The sequence below is a fragment of the Hippopotamus amphibius genome, chromosome 7, assembly GCF_030028045.1.
Source record: "Hippopotamus amphibius kiboko isolate mHipAmp2 chromosome 7, mHipAmp2.hap2, whole genome shotgun sequence".
NCBI lineage: Eukaryota > Metazoa > Chordata > Mammalia > Artiodactyla > Hippopotamidae > Hippopotamus > Hippopotamus amphibius.
The window spans coordinates 127,694,348-127,711,836 of record NC_080192.1 but is presented as its reverse complement, the minus strand read 5'-3'; the positions used below and the strand labels follow the sequence as shown (position 1 = coordinate 127,711,836).

Here is a 17,489-nt window from a genome sequence, read left to right as displayed (position 1 = left end):
CCTGGGGACGCTCTGCTCAAGTGATCCTCGGGCTTGGACCCTCCCCTTGGTCGTAGGCCTTGCCCCATTCCCTCTCTGGGAGGTAGGATGCGGGTGGAGAAAGAATGTAACAAACTTCCGCCCTTTCCTAAGGCATTTAAAGCCGTGTAAATCTCACAGGTTTCCGTATACCGACTAGTGGAGTTCAGGATGTTTCAATACGGATTCTCTTCTCAGATAATCTCATCTATTAAATTCCCTTGGTTACACAAAACATTTAAGAAAAGCATAGGAGAAGCTAGCTAAGATTTAAAAGCTGGAGCAAGGGTAATCCCATCCCATTCGCCTTAAGTGGGCTAAAGACAAGCTAAGGCTGCGCTGTGACTTAGGACCGTCTCCTCTGAGTGCAAAATTGGGTGCAGCCGAGGCTGCAGTTCCTCTAATACATGGTATTTTCAATGCTTGTCCGATGGACAGCTCCCAACTTTACAACTTTAAGCACTTATTTATTTCTTTATCTTTTTTTATTAAGAACTTTTTCAAGCATTTACTTCTGTAACGAACAAATCTGACTCTTCTCCATTCCTGTTGCCTCAGATGAGACTATCTTTGACTTCAACTTTTGCAAAATCTTTTTTATATTAATAATTGTACTTATTTGGGGGATAAGACACTCACATGGCTCAAAATTCAAAAGATACATAGGGTATAAAGTGAAGAGTACCTTCCACCTCTCTCTCCAGCCTCCCAGACCACATCCACCCAGGCACTTCTCTTGTTACAAGTCCAAGATATGTTCTGTATTTATACACACGCAAATACATATATATATCTCCCCCACCCCCCCTTTTTTTTTTTACTTTTTGGCCACACTGGGGAGCATGTGGGATCTAGTTCCCCGACTAGGGAATATTTCCCCTCTTAAATGCAAATAGCAACTACACACACTGTCCTGCACCTTACTTCTTTAAACAAGTGTACCTTGGAGACTATTCCGTTTCTGTATATAAAAACCTTTATTCTTTGTTATGATTGCTTAGTATGTAATCATATGAATGGAGTATAATTTAGTCCTTGTTATTAATGGATATCTAGGTGGTTTCCAGTCTTTTGCTATTATAAACAATGCTGTTATAAATAACCTTGTATCTAAGTTACTTCAAATGTGCAACTATATGGCTAGCATAAATTCCTAGAAGCAGAATCACTGGACCAAAGTTTAGGTGCATTTGTGATTTTGACTGATAGGCAATCTTTTTTTAACTGATCTGTTTCTCTGCCTCTAATCTCTACCAGTTACCTTTCTAAAGCACAGAGCTGACCCTGTTGAACCTCTGCTTAATTTTGATGATTGAGTGGTATGCTCATATGTAAAAAACTATGAATTCATAAAGATCTTTATAGAGAGAAAGCCAAAAATTCAACAACTTCTCATTGTATATGCCACTGTAAGTAACTAGTGATCAATTCCTAAGAACCGGCAATTAAAAAGAAAGAATTAAGCATTTATCTTGCCTTTCCAGTATGAATTGTAATTCAGAATAGTCACTGACAAGAGGAAGTTCTTTATAGAAGATTATCAGCTAGTAATTGTGTAATGACATAGCCAGGAAAAAATTTACCATGTTGCATCCTCTAATGAGATAATTCAGGCAACAATCAAAAGTGGATAAAACCACTAAATGAAAGTTTGTTGGGAAACTTTAAAACACCTGGACCCATTCATCATTGAAAATGGACCAACCAACCTGATGGTGAGGCAGTATGAAACATAATCAACCTGGTTCCTGGAACAAGTCAACGTCATGAGAAAAGAAAGAGTTGGGGAGACTGCTTTTGATTACAAAAAATTTAAGACAAAATAACCACATGTAATGTAAGCATTTGTTTGGATCTTGATTCAACTGTAAAAAGCCACTTTGGAAACAATCAAGGAAATTTGATTATGGATTGGACAATACGGAAAAATTTAATAAGTGTAATGACGATAAGTTTCTATATTTTTTAGAGACATACTGACGTTTGGAGGAGTAAAATGATATAATGACTGGGATTTGCTCTAATGCAACTTCAGCAAGGAAAAAAAGGGAAACAAAAAGAAAGCATATGTGGCAAATCTTGATAATTACCGCATTTGGTGATGAGGATTCTTTGCATAGTTCACTGCAGTTCTATGCTGCTTGAAATTTTTCAATAAAACACACACATACACACACAAAATGGATGACTCTTCCATTTTTTTAGGCTAACCACAATGGTTAGACTCTCACAATCTGGACCCAATCCAACCTCTGTTAGCAGCTTTATCACTAATTGTCCACATAAGCCTCGGTTCTAAGCTTTACCACACTACTTGACACTTTGGAATTGGCCAGTCATTTTAAGGCCTGTTCTGTAGTCTATTTCCTCTGGTGATCTGCATTCTCCTTCTTTTCCAACTGGGAAACTTCTTATCCTTCAAAGACTAGGTCAGATGTTACCTGTGAAGTCTTCTCCAACCTCACTAGATCTCCTGGCAACATCCTGAGTTGCTTCCAATGAACTCTGTTCATACTACTAGCAGAATTTACCTCATACTATAGATATCGTGTCTTCCTCCATCATGATGAGTACTCCTTAATGGCAGATAGCATAAAAATTAAAGGCACAGTCTCTAGATCCAGAATGCCTGAGATCACAGGCCAGTTTAGTTAGTGTTACCTTGGGCAAGTAACTTAACCACTCTGTACCTCAGTTTTCCATCTGTTTTTACACTTCATAGAGTGGTATTAATCTTCCTAAATGAATAAGAAATGAACTACAACAGTTTATGACACACAATAAGTACTTAATACTAAAGATACAAAATGTTAATATATTATTGTGTAGCTATTTAATATAAATATCAATGTATTGGTTTAATATAAATATTAATATAATAATACTAAAATGCTAAGGATAGGACTGTTATTTGTCCTTATACTCCTCCCCATATCTAGCTCGGTGTCTGCCACATAGATGGCCACTAAATGGTTGATGACTTGGCTCACTTTTGGTTTCCTACTGACCTTCACTTTGGCCCCAAAGCACTGGCATGGAGCTAATCACCTGAGAGCATCTTCATAAAGATTTGTCTGAGGTTGGTAGCAGGTGCTAAGAGGGGCTGGAGAGTCTGGACTCCTAAGTGGTGGCGATGCTAAAAGAGAGAAAAGGCAGCAGAGTTGCTATGTGTAGGAAGTATGTCATTTATTGACCCTGTGTTCCCCCACTCACTGGTCACTACTCTTGACTCGGAGGACAACAGGTACAGAACTGCAAGGGATCATCCCCAGCTCTGTGATCACCAGATCCACCAGTTCGGGGGGGGTCACATCATAGACCAGATTCAACAACCGTAGGGATGAGTGGTTCTGCCAGTCAGCCAGGGCCACACGCTCTCCTCGCTCACACAGCAGGTCGTCAGGGTCATCTGCAATGGGAGGTGTACCCTTTTATGTACTTAAAAAAAAATAAGCTGTAATTCAACCTTCCCTCTCCCTCCCAAATCTCCTCAGGTCCCTGGAACCTTCTCTTCTGCCCTCCTGGGCCTCCTTACCTAGCTCATTAGAGACAAAGGCATCAGTCTGCACACGCTCGCAGAACTTGTACGTTTCACAGCAGACCAGCACTGGCACATTATGAGCCCGTGCCACCAGGGCCAGCTGTGCCGTCCCTACCCGTGACATCACAGACCCATTGGCCAGGAGTGCATGAGCTCCCAATAGCACCTTAGAAACCTATTTTGGACAGTAGAGACAAGGAAAAACAATGTCATGTGTGACCAATGCAGAATAAGGTTTCCAACTCCTACCCAGGACAACAATATGAAGATGATGAGTAACAAATCTTAATAATGGCTCTTGGAAAACACCTGACCATTAACTCATCACACCGCCCACAAAAAAAAAAATAAACTCTGAAGTTACTTTTGCCCTGTTCCCTCTTGTGGCTGCTAGTTTAACATAAGGTTCTTGCAAGAGCTAGACATGCTATATAACATGTTGCAGATGTTTCTCCTATTAAATATAAACATAAATATATAATTCTAGTATTTCTACATAATCATAATGTTGGGAAGGCGAGACTATGTCTATACTACTTTTATCCAACTTTGGAGTCCCTGTTCTCTGCCCTCACCTCTGGGAGCACATAGGAAGCAGCAGGAATCAGCACATAGGAGGCAGGGACCCCAGCACGGATGAGAGAACGTAGCGTGTGCTTTCCCTCCAGCCGTGGCCGACTATCCACCACTACCACCCGAAACCGCCGGCCCTTAGCCCAAGCCTCCTGAAGAATTCGTGATACCAAAGATGAGCTGCAGTGAATGGAGAGGAGGATTCAGTTATAAATGTCACTGACTGATGGTCGGCTCACACCTAAAGGGCAAAGGGGAACTCCCTTCTTCAGATCATTTCACTCCCCAATTTTCTCAGTCATAGGGTCTGGCCCATACCATCCATATACCAGGATCACATCTCCATTACTGATCTTCTCGTAAGCAAAGCGTGAGATTGCGTCAGCCGCAAGCACAATCTTCTCTCGTACATATCTATCAATGGCTGCTCGAAGTTCTGACTTGGCCTAAATGGAGTAAGATACTTAGGGAACAAAAAATGGACACCTTTTTTTTTTCCTTTGATTATCATGCTGGATGCTTGAATATGTATATAATGGTGGGCCTAAAGGGGGCCCAGGTCACACAGTCCAACCACCTCCTTAACCCTTGACCAGGCAGACCAGAGAGTTGCCCCTCCTGGGAGTCCCGAACATGTTTCCAGTTCTATCCCCCGGGTGCATGCCTTGCTCATTCCTCATACTCATCACCTCCTCTTCCCGCTTGGAGCTGCTCACACCAGTGATCTCCTTGTTAAGGAACTTGATGGCGTTGTACATGCTCGCTGACAGGGGGCGGCACTGAGTCAGGAAGCTACAACAACAACACCTTGCATCTGTGCAACCCGTCATAGCTCACGAAGCTCTCATATTTAAAAACATTTTCTTTTAAAGAGAAGACAGAAAAAGAAAATAGAGGTAGAAGAGCAAGAAAAAGAGTCCAAGAAAAGGACTGAGCAAGGTGGGGGCTAAGAGTGGATGTGCAGTGGTTGTCCTTACCTGAAGTAGGGCTTTAGTTTATTCACTAGGTCCCTTGACAGTTCTTCGCTGGGAGGCGTTGCATAGTCCTGAATCACCTATAGGGTACACAAGGTAATCAGCTAAATGCCCCTTGACAAAAGTCTCTGAAAAGGGGATAGGGTAAGCTTCTCTGAGGAAAGTCTTCTGCAGGTGGAGTCATTCCCTCTTCCCCCCAGAGAATACTTTGGGTGAGAGACGCTAGGGTGTTGGGGAAGGTGAGGCTGGGTCATAAGAGGGAACAGGATGGGACATACCTGCTGCAAGGCACGAAGCAGGGCAATGCACCGGGCATTGGAGCCACTGACCAGGCCCTGGGAATACTGCAGGCCGAGCCGCACCATGGCTGGGTGGATCACAGAGGATGGGATGCTGATGGGATGGCGGTGTCACACACTGTGCAAGGGAACTTGAGCACCTACCGCCCACCTGCCCCTGATGAAAAGGAACCTCCTTCACTCGCACAGACACCCCCATTTCCTCCAGAGTTCTGCCTTGTGTTCATGCTTCTTCCCACAGATCCACCCTCAAGTTTCCAGTCACTTTCAAAACAGAATTACTAAAACTCCTCAGACTTAAAAATTGTGACAATTTCGTAAGATCCTACCTCATAAACTGGGTCAGAGAGTTTCGTCTGCTGTACTGGGGTAGGTGGGAGAAGAGACTGACTTTGGATCCATAATCCTTTCGTGTAGGAACCTTGACAAAAAAGGGGAACAGGACCGAGGGCTCAGAGTTTAAAACTATGCGATGATGCTGGCAAGGAAAAAGACAGCGAGCCTGCTTTGACCCAAACGCCCATCCTTTTCCAGGGTCTCACTTTGCCCTGAGCAGCTTTCGTCCCTCTATTCCGTCTCCCTAGGCTCTTTCTGGCCACACACCAAATCCACTTCCTACCTGCTGTCGCTCTGGTTTTTTAACAAGCCTTCTGAGAAGTGTGGGCTCATCAGCCTGACTGTGCTCAGACAGTCGCTTCACTCCTAGAAGATAACAATCATATTTTCAAGACACTGTAGGTGATAATGAGAAATCTGCTACCAGGGCATAAGGGACACAAAGAAAAATTTGAGAGAGGGGAGAAAACGAGACAAAAGAGAAGAAAAAGAAACAAGGGCAGGATGAGGTTGGGGGGAGAACTGTGAACTGTGGGAACCAAAGTGATAATTGGGAGCTGTTTTACGGTGGGGAAGGCTGAGCAGACACAGGCATTCAAATCAAAAGAGGTCTTGAAACAAAGGGAAAATACCTGAGGGGGTTTCTCCAGCTGTGCTGGGGCAGGCCTGAGAAGGTGGCCCTCCTTGGTCCCCTTTTCTTGCCTGCTTCAGGGCCCGCTCAGCCTCCTGCTTGGCCCGCCGTTCAGCTCGAAGTTCAGCTTTACTCCGACCTGCTGGAACTTTCTCCTTGGCAGCACCCAACTGACCGTCCAGTCCTGGCAGCTCTTTGGTTGGGCCTACTAAAGGTCGAAGAAAGAGGTGCCCAGGCCTGAGACAGGTAACAACTATGCCCCAACCAAAGCTTCTTTCCCTGTTTATGTAAACTTTTTCCCTTTTCACTTGTTCAAACCAACTTTGTACTGTCTCCCCTTTTCTCTCCCACCACATCCCTTTGCCAGCTCCACAGCCCAGCCCTTTAAAAAAAATAAATAACCCGCACCTTGACATTGGGCTGCAGATACAGCAGAGCCAGTTTCTAGTTCTGCCCCCTTTTCCTCCTTCCGTTTCTTCTTCTGCTGTTTCTTTTCCTTCCGAAGCTGCAGCTTTTCTTCTTGGGTCATCTCCCTCCCCCCTGCCTAAGACACAGACATAGAATACTGCTCTTTCCCAACAACTTCAAAAATGAATAAACACTACTGGATACGTACTAGACGCCCACAAGGTCCCTAATCCTCCCTAAGTCTCCCCGGCTTGTAACAGGTATGTTACAAGCTTAGAGCCCACAGGGATCGAAGTTTCTCCTCCAGGTCTTAATCACATTACCATTAGGGCTGAAAAAGCTCTGTAAAATCCCCTGGTGTTACCGAGAAATAAAGTGAAACGGGAATGAAGGTTGGGGCGGACTGAAGTTGACACAGCCTCCTGCGCACCGCCACACAGGCGGCTAGGGAGGGCACCCTCACTCACCCCAGGCCGAGGAGCAAGCTCCGCCTTCATCCCAGATCCCGAGTCTGCATCAGAAAACAGGGCACAAAGTGAACCAGAGAGGCTCCGGGAGGCTTTGGGGGGACACGTACTCGGCGCAGCTGGCTGCTGGGTCGGCATGACCACGGCTCCGCCAGCAGGCGGGAGGTGAGTCGGATCCGCGTGGGGACGCAGTGCGCGGCGGGATCGCGGCGGGGCCGAGGGGAAGCAGGGGGCACGCACTCTTCCCGCAGAAACAACCCGGTAATGCGGCGCGGAGTGCGCCCGAGGCAGTGCGGGCCAGAGTCCGGCGTGGTGCGGAAACCGAACGACAGGGCCCAGAGGGACTCAGGGCCCTGCGGTAGCCGTCCGGAGCCCGTCCGCTCGCGTACCTGTTTGTGCGCCCGGCCCTTCACTCACCCTCGCGAACAGCCACAGCCACGGCAGCCATCACTCCCCGCGCTAGGCTCCGCCCGCCTGGGTCACAGGGACTACAGCGCCCCCTGGGCCGACAGCGGAGGCGCGCAGCCCGAAGCGGACTACAAGCCCCGACGTGCTCTGCGGCTCTGCCCCGGGCTACGGGTCGCGTTAAGGGCCATCTCAACTTCGGGCTCCCAATCCCGGCAGTCGACTCTTGCCCTTTAGACTACAGTTCCCAGGATGCCGGAGGCGCTGCGCCCCAGAGCGGACGTCCCCAGTCCTTCCCACCTCCGATCTCAAACCCCCCCAAAATGGCGAGTGAGGCTGCGGCGACGCGCTGAGGAGCGGAGGCGAGCGTGCAAAGCCGCTGCAGCCCTCAGTCCGGAGCCCGGCCAGGCCCTGCCGCAGGGAACATGCACTTTTCCATTCCTGAAACCGAGTCCCGCAGCGGGGACAGCGGCGGCTCCGCCTACGTGGTGAGGAGCGGCCGGAGCCCGGCCGGGCAGGGGCGGGGATAACGGGCCGGAGCCCTCTCCGAGCGGCCTGCGAGGTCTGGCCGCCACCTTTCGGGCCTGGTCCCAGGCTGCCGACTCCCGACGGCCTAGCTGGGAGCTTATATTACGTCTCATATTCGTCCAGAGGTCGCCCCAGCTCCTTTAGGTCCTTTGTTCGGCCGCATCGCCTGCCCCAGCTGGGCCGCGGCTACTCTGGTGGGCGTTACTGGCCTCCTGGGGAGGAAGGCTGCAGCCCGAGAGCCCGGGTTTCCCCCGACCGGTCCTTCTGCTTTGGGACCTGGCTCTGGGGAAAATCGACTGGCAACCCTTGGAAGATCTCGGCGCGTTACTCAGGCGGAGCTGTGCCAGGCAACTTCCGGCCAGGGTTCCCAAGGGGGTCGCCCATACCGCGACCCTAAAATGCTTGCCTGCTTTTGTGTTCTCAGGCCTATAACATTCACGTGAATGGAGTCCTGCATTGTCGGGTGCGCTACAGCCAGCTCCTGGGGCTGCACGAGCAGGTGGGACCAGCACCCCTGCCTTGAGGCAGCTTCAAGCCCTTTCCTCACCTGGGCGCCAGTGTCTCCATTTCCCTCCTCGTTGCTCTCCCATAGGCCGAAGTTCCCCTTTAATCACTGCCACAAAGAAGGGTTCGGTATTTTAACTTATCGTCTGACATTTCCGGGGAACTCCCTGCGAAGCTTAATGTCTGCCACTCGAACTGTTCCTCCTTATACTCACATACTCCTTCCTGCTTCTCTGTCCCCATCTTACACAGCCTGTACACTGCCTGTGCCTGTGCCTGTGCATGGAGAAACCGACAGCCCTTCCCCCTCCGCTGCCAAAGCACTTACCTTCTGTCATCCGAGCTGCAGCTTGAAATTCTTTTCCCTGCTCATGTTGATACAAACCATTCACCAGTTTCCCACTGCGTTCCTTGACTCACCTGAGTGGGTGTAGCTGTTCCAGTTATCCTTATGTGTCTGTGATGTAATGTTTCTCTGTTCTCGCCAGATTGTGAGCTTCATATTTAACTCGGTACAGAGTCCTCTACTAACTAGTTGTGCAACCCTGAGCAAGTTACCTGATTTCTTCGGGCCTCATCTTCTAAACTGAAAAATGGATTCATTGATCTGTAAAGTCCCTTAAAGTCTTAAGATACTTCGTGAACATACTTAGCTATTACTTAACTGTCTGTGCACATAAACTTTCCCTTTAAAGCCCTTTGCTTCCTGTGAGGGTTCATTGAACACAGCCTTACTACATAATCAAGGGGCTCCCTAGGCCCTGGCCCTATACAAACCCTCCCCACACTGTGAAGGGACTGACTTGTACACTGTAAGATTGGAAAGAACATATATCTAGGACAGAGGAATGGCTCCCTTGGGATGCTGCCCCTGCCAAAGGAATCATTTCTTGGATGAGCAGGGTAGATAGGGGAGCAGGGACTGAGGAAAGGGAAGGGGAGCCCAAGAGAACGTTATGAATGTGGATTGCCTCTTCTCATTTGCTATGTTTATGTGAAGAGTTGTATCTCTTTCTCCAAATAGCTACGGAAGGAGTATGGGGCCAATGTGCTTCCTGCATTTCCCCCAAAGAAGCTTTTCTCTTTGACACCTGCTGAGGTAGAACAGAGGAGAGAGCAGTTAGAGAAGTACATGCAAGCTGGTGAGTGTGTGGAGGGAACTTTAGGCTGACTGTTGAGGACTATGGAGAGAGATTCAAACCGCTGATTCTGTAGAAGGTCCTAAAGGAATTTGTAGATCTGGGAAGCCTCTTGTTTGATCTGTTAAGTTAGCAAAAGTAAATAGCATGCAAGGATGCTCTAGCATCTAGGTACCAGCAAAGCAATTTGGGCACTGACATCTATGAGAAATACTAATAGAGCACTAAATAGTCTTAAAGCAATTTTGATTGGTGGGGAGAACTTAATTTGTATCTGATGTGCTTCAGATGAACATTACTTTTCTCTAGTTCTATAGACTGGACTCAACTAGATGGTAGCCAGGGGTGGGGCAGGTGGAGAATTTATGCAAACAGTAACTGAGGTGAGGGCAGCTGGGAGATGTGACAGGCCACCATCATCCCAGGAAAGGGGACCTGGGGGGCCTACCAGGAAGAGAACTGAGGGGAGCCAAGAGGGAATCTTAAGTTACTAGAACATCATTCTTTTGTCCCCACAGTTCGGCAAGACCCATTGCTTGGAAGCAGTGAGACCTTCAATAGTTTCCTGCGTCGGGCACAACAGGTAAGGCTTTGGGTGGGACCAAGATTTAAGGGAAGCACCTTCCTACAGGGCCACATCATCTTAATGAGGTGGGTACAGAGGAGTCATCCTGGCACCTTTCTTTATGGAATGGAGCTTCTGCTGTACCAATGAAATCAAGGAAACCCAGCCTATAATTAAGCAGCTGAGAATAAAGGCACCAGAGGGACCTACAAATACATAGTTGGGAAGGGGTCAGAGCCAGACGCCTGGCATGTTGTTAACAAGAAGGTGCCTCCCATTCCCGTGTATGCTCACAACCAGGAGACACAGCAGGTCCCCACAGAAGAGGTCTCTTTGGAAGTGCTGCTCAGCAACGGGCAGAAAGTTCTGGTCAATGTGCAAACTTCAGATCAGACTGAGGATGTCCTGGAGGTGAGGCACTTGTTCTACACTGCCCCTGCACCCTAGGTTCCCAGGCTTCAGGTGATTGGAACCACCCAGTACGATGAGCTGTACTTCCCTATCCCTAGGCTGTGGCTGCAAAGCTGGATCTTCCAGATGACCTGATCGGATACTTTAGTCTCTTTCTAGTTCGAGAAAAAGAGGATGGAGCCTTTTCGTGTGAGTTTCTCTGGACTTTCCCTGTTTCCAGTAGAGAATCTGCCTCCCTGTCTCCCCCAGGAATGTGGCATTTCCTCAGGGCTTCTCTCTTGATTTCCCTCCCCTGAGTTTCATGACATTTTCCTTTTTTTTTTTTTAATACCCATAGTTGTACGGAAGTTGCAAGAGTTTGAGCTGCCTTATGTGTCTGTTACCAGTCTTCGGAGTCAAGAGTATAAGATTGTGTTAAGGAAGAGGTCAGGGCTGGGCTTGGAGGAGGGAGAGGGTGCTGGACTGGATTATGGGGCCACATATTAAGAATAACCTGGACAAGGGGGTAGTGCTGGGTGTTTCTACCAGGCCTCCCAAGCTTCCTCCAACTGTATCACCACTAGCCCCATAGTTCCGAACTGCTCCTGTTGTGCCTGTTTTCCATTCTACCTCTTGCCTTCCCCCAGCTTAGCCCCATTACCCCTTTCCACCCCTTGGCCTCACAGTTATTGGGACTCTGCCTATGATGACGATGTCATGGAGAACCGGGTTGGCCTGAACCTGCTTTATGCTCAGGTGAGCTTGGAGCTGCCTCAGAACCCTTCCCCTGAAAATGGCTCTGGTTTCCCACTCTGCAAGAACACTCCTTTCGTAGCTTTACTGCCAGTTCATGGGGAAGTTCCTAGAATACCCTCAGGGCATCTGGCACAGCCTTTATTCTCCCTGCTTTGTAAGCGGATATGGTCAAGGACTCTCTGCAGAGAGCTTGCTCCCATTTGGGGCTAGGGGTCAGGCTGGACGAAGGTAACTGGACACTTTCTTTGGACCTCTGACTGGGAGCCCTGAACCCCCACCCCCTGTCTCTGCTGTAGACAGTATCAGACATTGAGCGTGGGTGGATTCTGGTCACCAAGGAGCAGCAGCGGCAGCTCCGATCACTGCAAGAGAAGGTCTCCAAGAAGGAGGTGAGCCCTGCCTCTCTGTCTCCCCGCAAGGGCTTGCTTCCTCTGGGTTGTCCCACTTCCCCTCCTGACCCATCCCGTGTGGTAACTGGGTTTCAGTTCCTGCGGCTGGCCCAGACGCTGCGGCACTATGGCTACTTGCGCTTCGACGCCTGTGTGGCTGACTTCCCAGAGAAGGACTGTCCAGTAGTGGTGAGCGCAGGCAACAGTGAGCTCAGCCTCCAGCTCCGCCTGCCTGGCCAGCAACTCCGTGAAGGCTCCTTCCGGGTCACCCGCATGCGGTGCTGGCGGGTCACCTCCTCTGTGAGTTGGGGCAGGAGGGGGAGACCTTTGGGTTGGAGGCCGGGCAAGCCTTGAACTTCAGGAATGGGCTGGAGTGGGTCAGGGTGAGGCACATTGATCAGAATGAACTCGGCCTAATTCCTCTTCCTCTTCTAGGTGCCATTGCCCAGCGGAGGCACAGGCAGCCCAGGTCGGGGCCGGGGTGAGGTGCGCCTGGAACTGGCTTTTGAATACCTCATGAGCAAGGACCGGCTGCAGTGGGTCACCATCACCAGCCCCCAGGTGTGAGCCCACCCTCAGGCCTCCTCTGGAGCCCATTGCACCGTCTCTCTTAGATACCCAAGTCTAGGGCTTCCAGGACTCCATGTGAGTGGGAGCCCTTGTCTTAGGGGTGCTGGGCTCAGGATGAGCACTCTAGTCAGGCTGAGCTCTCTCCTCGCCCCCAGGCTATCATGATGAGCATCTGCTTGCAGTCCATGGTAGATGAACTGATGGTGAAGAAGTCCGGCGGCAGTATCAGGAAGGTAAGCAGCAAGCGTGGACCAAGCAGCTGAGTGACTGTGCTCTCGCTGCCTTTTGTCCTAGGTGTGATGCTTCTCCTGAGAGGGAGGGGGAGGGGTTGGAACCCCAAAGGGAGCGACCCCACCCTCATCAGCACCTGATGTCTCCATTCTCAGATGCTACGCCGGCGGGTAGGGGGCACCCTGAGACGCTCAGACAGCCAGCAAGCAGTGAAGTCCCCACCGCTGCTTGTAAGTACTACTCCCTGGTCAGTACCCCAGCCCTCAGCCCTTGCCTCACCTCCCCAGGGAGGTCTCTGACACCTCTTCCTCCTCTTCCCCAGGAGTCACCTGATGCCAGCCGGGAGCCCATGGTCAAACTCTCAGTGAGTTTCCCACGAGGGTTGGTGAGGTTGGTGTTTGTAGGGGGTCTCAGGGAGGCCTGAGCCCTCTGACTCCCGACCCTGCCTTTATTACAGAGCAAGCTGAGTGCCGTGAGCTTGCGGGGGATTGGCACTCCCAGTACAGATGCCAGTGCCAGTGACGTCCACGGCAATTTCGCCTTCGAGGGCATTGGAGATGAGGATCTGTGATCTCCAGTGCTCGGATGTCTGCCCTCTACCCTGGAGGAATGTTCAGAAATTTGCCCTGTGCCTGTATCCCCCAAACCGGGGGTATTTTCCTTTCTTTTGTCCCCTCTTCTCAGCCAAGGGCCTCCTAATCCACCTTCCCTTCCCCTCCCCTCCCCTCCCCAGGGCTGGCTATACAAAAGATCGCTCAGAGCTGGCCCTCATTGCCAAATTAGCATTTAGTATTTTGCACACAGTCCACGGGACCATGGCTACCTGTCTGGGGATGAACCACAACTCCCCCCGCCCCCCCTCCAGGCTGCTTCTGGCTTCTTGGGGCCATGAGCCAAGGGGATGGGCAGAGGTCTGTGTATGGTCTGGCCCAGCTCCCCATCATTAAACTCAGCCTGATTGCTGCCTGCCTCTGGTTCCCTCTCACTGCCCCTGCTCCCCCATCACAGCGTGAACTGCTGTGCTGAGGGTGAGGCCGAGCCATGCCTGCCACTGCCAACTCAGCATAGACGTGGCTTTGTTAGTGTTTCCTTTATTATAAAGCACTGAAATAAGTTAAATAAACAGGTGTGAGGCTGGACAGTCCCCCAGCCAGTTCCTCCACCACCCCTGGGAACAGTGGAGGTGAACACAGGGCCCTTCTCACTGAGCTTATGAAGTGCATCAGTCAAGGCAAGGCCCCCTGGTCCATATGGGCCCCCGGCCCGTGGGGTTTGGGCTGGTCCATATAGTGCCTAGGTTAGTCTGTGTGGAGCCCCTGGCCAGCGGGGGAGGAAGGAGAACGTGGCTTCTGGTCCATCCGTATAAAACATACAGGAGGGTCAGGGCTAACCCATAGAGCCCCAGGGGAGAAGGACCTAGTTCAGGGTGAGTCCGTATGGAGAGCTCGGCTACCAGCGGCACCCAGGGCTGTCGGGCCCCGAGAGCTCAGAACAGAGGGGGGACTGTGAGGTGGGGCCCAGCCCTCAGAGGTGGAGAGGCCAGGCCCTCCTGCCCCACCATGGCCGTGCACCTTCTGGTGCCGTTTGTAGTTGTCCCAGTGGCCCGTGGTGTAGGCGCAGGTGGTGCAGCGGAAGGGCTTCTCGCCTGTGTGCCGCAGCATGTGGCGTTTGAGGTTCATGCTCTGGTTGCAGCTGTAGTTGCAAAGACTACACCGAAAAGGTTTGTCCCCAGAGTGGATTCGACCGTGACGCTTGAGGTTGGCCAGGTTGCCACAGGCATAGGGGCAGAGGGGGCACTTGTAGGGCTTCTCTCCTGTGTGGACGCGCTGGTGCCGTTTCAGGTTGTCCAGATGAGCAGAGGCATAGGGACAGCGGGCACAGCGGAAGGGCTTCTCACCACTGTGTGTCTTCATGTGCCGAGCCAAGTGGTTGGGATAGTGAGTGGCAAAGGGGCAGAGGCTACAGGCAAAGCCTTTGTCACTGGGGCCCTGGGGTCCCCCACGGGCAGCACCTCCAGCCTCTCCTCGCATGCAGCGCCCGCACGTGGCCGCTCCCAGCCGACTACCCTCCCCCTCTTCCAGCTCTTGTCCACAGTTCCGGCAGGTCCAAGGGAACAGCAGCTCTGGCAGTGGTTCTGATCCAGTCCCACATAGGCCTTCCCCTTCACCCCGCAGCTGCCCACAGTCTGGCAGGAAACTGGCACCACCTGGTGGCACATGGAGGCTCAAATCTGGAAGCAGCAGGGCATCTGTGGGGACAATGAGACCTGGGCTATGAATCCAAGTACCCCTGAGTCCACCCACCCACGTCCCAGGTTCTTTGGTCCCTGGTTTTTTACCTTCAGGTCGCCGGGGCACTGCCCCCTCCTGCTCTGTGGGACTGGGAGGCCGGGTAGGACGTGGAGCACAGCAGCGGAAGCCACAGGTCGGGCAGGGAGGAGTGGGGGGCCCCGCATGGGTGCGCTGATGCCGCCTCAGGTTGCCCAGGCTGCTGCAGGCAAAGGGGCAGTGGGGACAGCGGTAGGGCTTCTCGCCAGTGTGGGTGCGGGTATGTCGCGTCAGGTTGACGAGCTGGGCTGAGGCGTAGGGGCAGCGGCCACAGCGGAACGGCTTCTCCCCGCTGTGTGTCTGCATGTGCCGCTTCAGGTGGCTCGAGTAGTGGGACACGAAGGCGCAGAGACGGCATGAGTATAGTAGCCGTGGGGGCAGCGGGGGCCCCCCACCCGGCCCTCCTGCCCCGCAACACGGCCCCTCACCTGTGGGCCCCCCACACAGCTGGCAGGCTGGGCCTGGCCTCTCACCCCTGGCCTCCCCTGGACCCCTGGCTGGCTCCTCAACTTCACTCTCCGCACTTAGTGCCCGGCCGCCCCCAGACTCGTCGTCGCTCAGCCCGTAGGGAAGCCCAGGCCTGGCCCCCAGAGAGTCTCCTGGTGAGACAGACATGAGAAGAGACATCAACACAGGACAGGACCAGACTCCAAACTCCCTTTCTCACTTGTGGTCTCCCCACTTGTTGGGCTCCTCCCCTCTCTTCAATTCAATGATCATAAAAATTCAACATGAATTATCTACCTCCGAGCATGGACTAACACACTGATGACAGAGTTGTACGTAGGTCCACTGAATGGAAAAAGATCAAGGGCTCACAGTGGACCACAGACTGAAATGAATCTCTTGGGATAATAAAGTAATACACAAGGCAGAGGCCTAAGACCTTTTTCTAATCCCTCTATCAGTAAGAAGTCAATTTTTATTTTATAATCACCCCCATACTAGCTTAAGAGACAAAATTCGGAGGGAAGAGGAAACAAAGTAATGCATGTAATACCACTTCTAAACCTAAAGGATAGATTCTCTTTTACATGGATTCCCTCAATGGCTTTCAAAAGCATCCTTCAGAAGTGGCATTAGTGCATAGGTAGTGCAACAAATTAGGATGGGTGAAGCTAAGATCACAGGGAAAAGGAATGTGGAAGTATACTTGAGGGTAGAGACTAAAACCTCAATACAAAAGGAGTTACGCTGCAGGTGAGAGGGAGTTAGGTTAGATGTAAGTACGAGCTTGAATGAGGTTGCTTCCCTGAACCTCTTCAAAGTAAACTCATATATAAGAAATGGGCTAAGGAGCAGGACAAGGTTATTGAAAGGGCATTTACTTTTAACCAGTTGCTCCATGTGATTCCTCTACTGTCCTATTGATTCCACCTTTGAACAAGGCCCCAGAACTTTACCTCAACAAAGTGACAGACCATCAGGCAAATGAAGAGATCTAGCTCAAATCTAAACTAAACCAGCCCCAGTGGCAGGAAACGGTGTTTCGCCCACTGGCACTAAACCCTAACCCGTCTCCTAAAGGCTGGGGTTCCAGCGGTCTTACTTCCTTAAGTAAGTCCCCCAAACCCACCTTCAGAGTCTCTCTCGAAGCCCATGAGCTGGTCGCTGTTGCCGTCACCTTCCTCCTCTTCCTCTTCCTCTTCTTCCTCAAACTCCAGATCCTGGCCTAGTAGCAAGTCACTCTCCAATACCAGGGCCCCGGGTCCTTCGTCAAGGGAGTCTTCGGTATCCGCTGAAGAGGGGAAGGGGCTTGTAGATTCTCCCTCAGGAACCGTGCCCATCCTCCGCACCCGGGGAGCCAGCCCTCGCAGACCGTACTTCCCGCACTCGTAGACCCTCTCGGGTTCCCTTAGCACCTTGATGGAAAGCTAGGAGTCCAGATCGCCCACCCCATCCCTCAGGAGTCCCCCTCCACCCAGACCTGAACCCACGCCACTGACCCCACCCCCGCTCCTCCCCACCTCGCGGCCCCTGACCCCTGACCTTTGACCCCCTCGCATTTCACGGGCTGCGGGTGGCTTTGCTTCCTTCGGGGCATCGTGACCGGCTCCAGCCCGACGCGCCTCCGGCCTGCGGCCGCCCGGCCCCGCCCCTCCCAATTCGGCCTGCCCGCCCTTCCTCTCAGGGCCCGCGGGCCGCCCCCATGCAGCGGCGCGGGTCCCGGGCAGCCCCCGGCCCTGGCCCCGGCGCCCAGCTCAGGCCGCTCCCGCCGCCGCCGCCGCGTCCATTCATGGAGCCCCCTACCCCCCCTACGGAGACCAGCTGGTACCTCCGTACTCGCTTCCGCTTCCGCTGCCGCAGAGCCACACGGGACGCGTAGTCCGTGGGAAGCTTCAGCCGCTGCGAAAGCGTCCACAGCGTGACCAGGAAGTGATTGTGACGAAAGCAAACGGGCGAGCCAACCAGGAATCAGATGGAATCGGGCCGGCAAG

At 51.6% G+C, this 17,489-nt stretch overlaps 3 protein-coding genes across 15 annotated transcripts; 1 reads left to right on the top strand and 2 right to left on the bottom strand.

Annotated features, from left to right (window-relative positions):
* Window positions 1-3,187: 3,187 nt before the first annotated feature.
* EIF2B4 (eukaryotic translation initiation factor 2B subunit delta) lies at window positions 3,188-9,094 on the bottom strand. 10 transcript variants are annotated; one of them, XM_057741322.1, is made up of 13 exons: window positions 9,013-9,094; window positions 7,248-7,291; window positions 6,781-6,916; window positions 6,374-6,580; window positions 6,025-6,107; window positions 5,735-5,826; window positions 5,385-5,499; window positions 5,110-5,186; window positions 4,822-4,924; window positions 4,451-4,578; window positions 4,135-4,312; window positions 3,554-3,734; window positions 3,188-3,427 (listed from the first exon to the last, which is right to left on the bottom strand). In XM_057741322.1, the coding sequence occupies exons 1-13, from the start codon at window positions 9,020-9,022 to the stop codon at window positions 3,228-3,230; spliced, it is 1,554 nt and encodes a 517-aa protein (XP_057597305.1). In that variant the 5' UTR covers window positions 9,023-9,094; the 3' UTR covers window positions 3,188-3,227. The 10 variants fall into 10 exon arrangements, with proteins under 10 accessions (XP_057597305.1, XP_057597301.1, XP_057597304.1 ...); XM_057741318.1 differs by lacking the exon at window positions 9,013-9,094 and adding an exon at window positions 8,728-8,990; XM_057741321.1 differs by lacking the exon at window positions 9,013-9,094 and adding an exon at window positions 7,665-7,736 and having other exon boundaries at window positions 6,374-6,577.
* Window positions 7,298-13,691, top strand: SNX17 (sorting nexin 17). 2 transcript variants are annotated; one of them, XM_057741332.1, is made up of 15 exons: window positions 7,298-7,412; window positions 8,605-8,679; window positions 9,709-9,826; window positions 10,342-10,406; window positions 10,689-10,799; window positions 10,898-10,988; window positions 11,137-11,224; window positions 11,465-11,534; window positions 11,831-11,923; window positions 12,020-12,223; window positions 12,359-12,484; window positions 12,649-12,726; window positions 12,880-12,954; window positions 13,047-13,088; window positions 13,182-13,691. In XM_057741332.1, the coding sequence occupies exons 3-15, from the start codon at window positions 9,817-9,819 to the stop codon at window positions 13,293-13,295; spliced, it is 1,167 nt and encodes a 388-aa protein (XP_057597315.1). In that variant the 5' UTR covers window positions 7,298-7,412; window positions 8,605-8,679; window positions 9,709-9,816; the 3' UTR covers window positions 13,296-13,691. The 2 variants fall into 2 exon arrangements, with proteins under 2 accessions (XP_057597315.1, XP_057597314.1); XM_057741331.1 differs by lacking the exon at window positions 7,298-7,412 and adding an exon at window positions 7,921-8,140.
* Window positions 13,692-13,799: 108 nt separating this feature from the next.
* ZNF513 (zinc finger protein 513) lies at window positions 13,800-17,438 on the bottom strand. Of its 3 annotated transcripts, none has more exons than XM_057741329.1 (4): window positions 17,327-17,438; window positions 16,628-16,789; window positions 15,063-15,650; window positions 13,800-14,972 (listed from the first exon to the last, which is right to left on the bottom strand). In XM_057741329.1, the coding sequence occupies exons 2-4, from the start codon at window positions 16,650-16,652 to the stop codon at window positions 14,146-14,148; spliced, it is 1,440 nt and encodes a 479-aa protein (XP_057597312.1). In that variant the 5' UTR covers window positions 16,653-16,789; window positions 17,327-17,438; the 3' UTR covers window positions 13,800-14,145. The 3 variants fall into 3 exon arrangements, with proteins under 3 accessions (XP_057597312.1, XP_057597310.1, XP_057597311.1); XM_057741327.1 differs by lacking the exon at window positions 17,327-17,438 and adding an exon at window positions 17,041-17,316; XM_057741328.1 differs by lacking the exon at window positions 17,327-17,438 and adding an exon at window positions 16,876-16,960.
* Window positions 17,439-17,489: the final 51 nt, after the last annotated feature.

Coding starts and splice junctions, on each gene's coding strand:
- ZNF513 (XM_057741327.1), bottom strand. CDS start 17,095: ATGCCCCGAAGGAAGCAAAGCCACCCGCAGCCCGTGAAATGCGAGGGG. Junction 16,790..17,040: donor GAAATGCGAGGGGGTCAAAG/GTCAGGGGTCAG, acceptor TCCCCTCTTCAG/CGGATACCGAAGACTCCCTT. Junction 15,651..16,627: donor CTTCGAGAGAGACTCTGAAG/GTGGGTTTGGGG, acceptor CTGTCTCACCAG/GAGACTCTCTGGGGGCCAGG.
- EIF2B4 (XM_057741316.1), bottom strand. CDS start 7,385: ATGCCGACCCAGCAGCCAGCTGCGCCGAGTACGTGTCCCCCCAAAGCC. Junction 3,735..4,134: donor CTTCCTATGTGCTCCCAGAG/GTGAGGGCAGAG, acceptor TGTCCAAAATAG/GTTTCTAAGGTGCTATTGGG. Junction 3,428..3,553: donor CTTTGTCTCTAATGAGCTAG/GTAAGGAGGCCC, acceptor CTCCCATTGCAG/ATGACCCTGACGACCTGCTG.
- SNX17 (XM_057741331.1), top strand. CDS start 8,078: ATGCACTTTTCCATTCCTGAAACCGAGTCCCGCAGCGGGGACAGCGGC. Junction 11,225..11,464: donor AAGATTGTGTTAAGGAAGAG/GTCAGGGCTGGG, acceptor TTGGCCTCACAG/TTATTGGGACTCTGCCTATG. Junction 12,485..12,648: donor TCACCATCACCAGCCCCCAG/GTGTGAGCCCAC, acceptor CCTCGCCCCCAG/GCTATCATGATGAGCATCTG.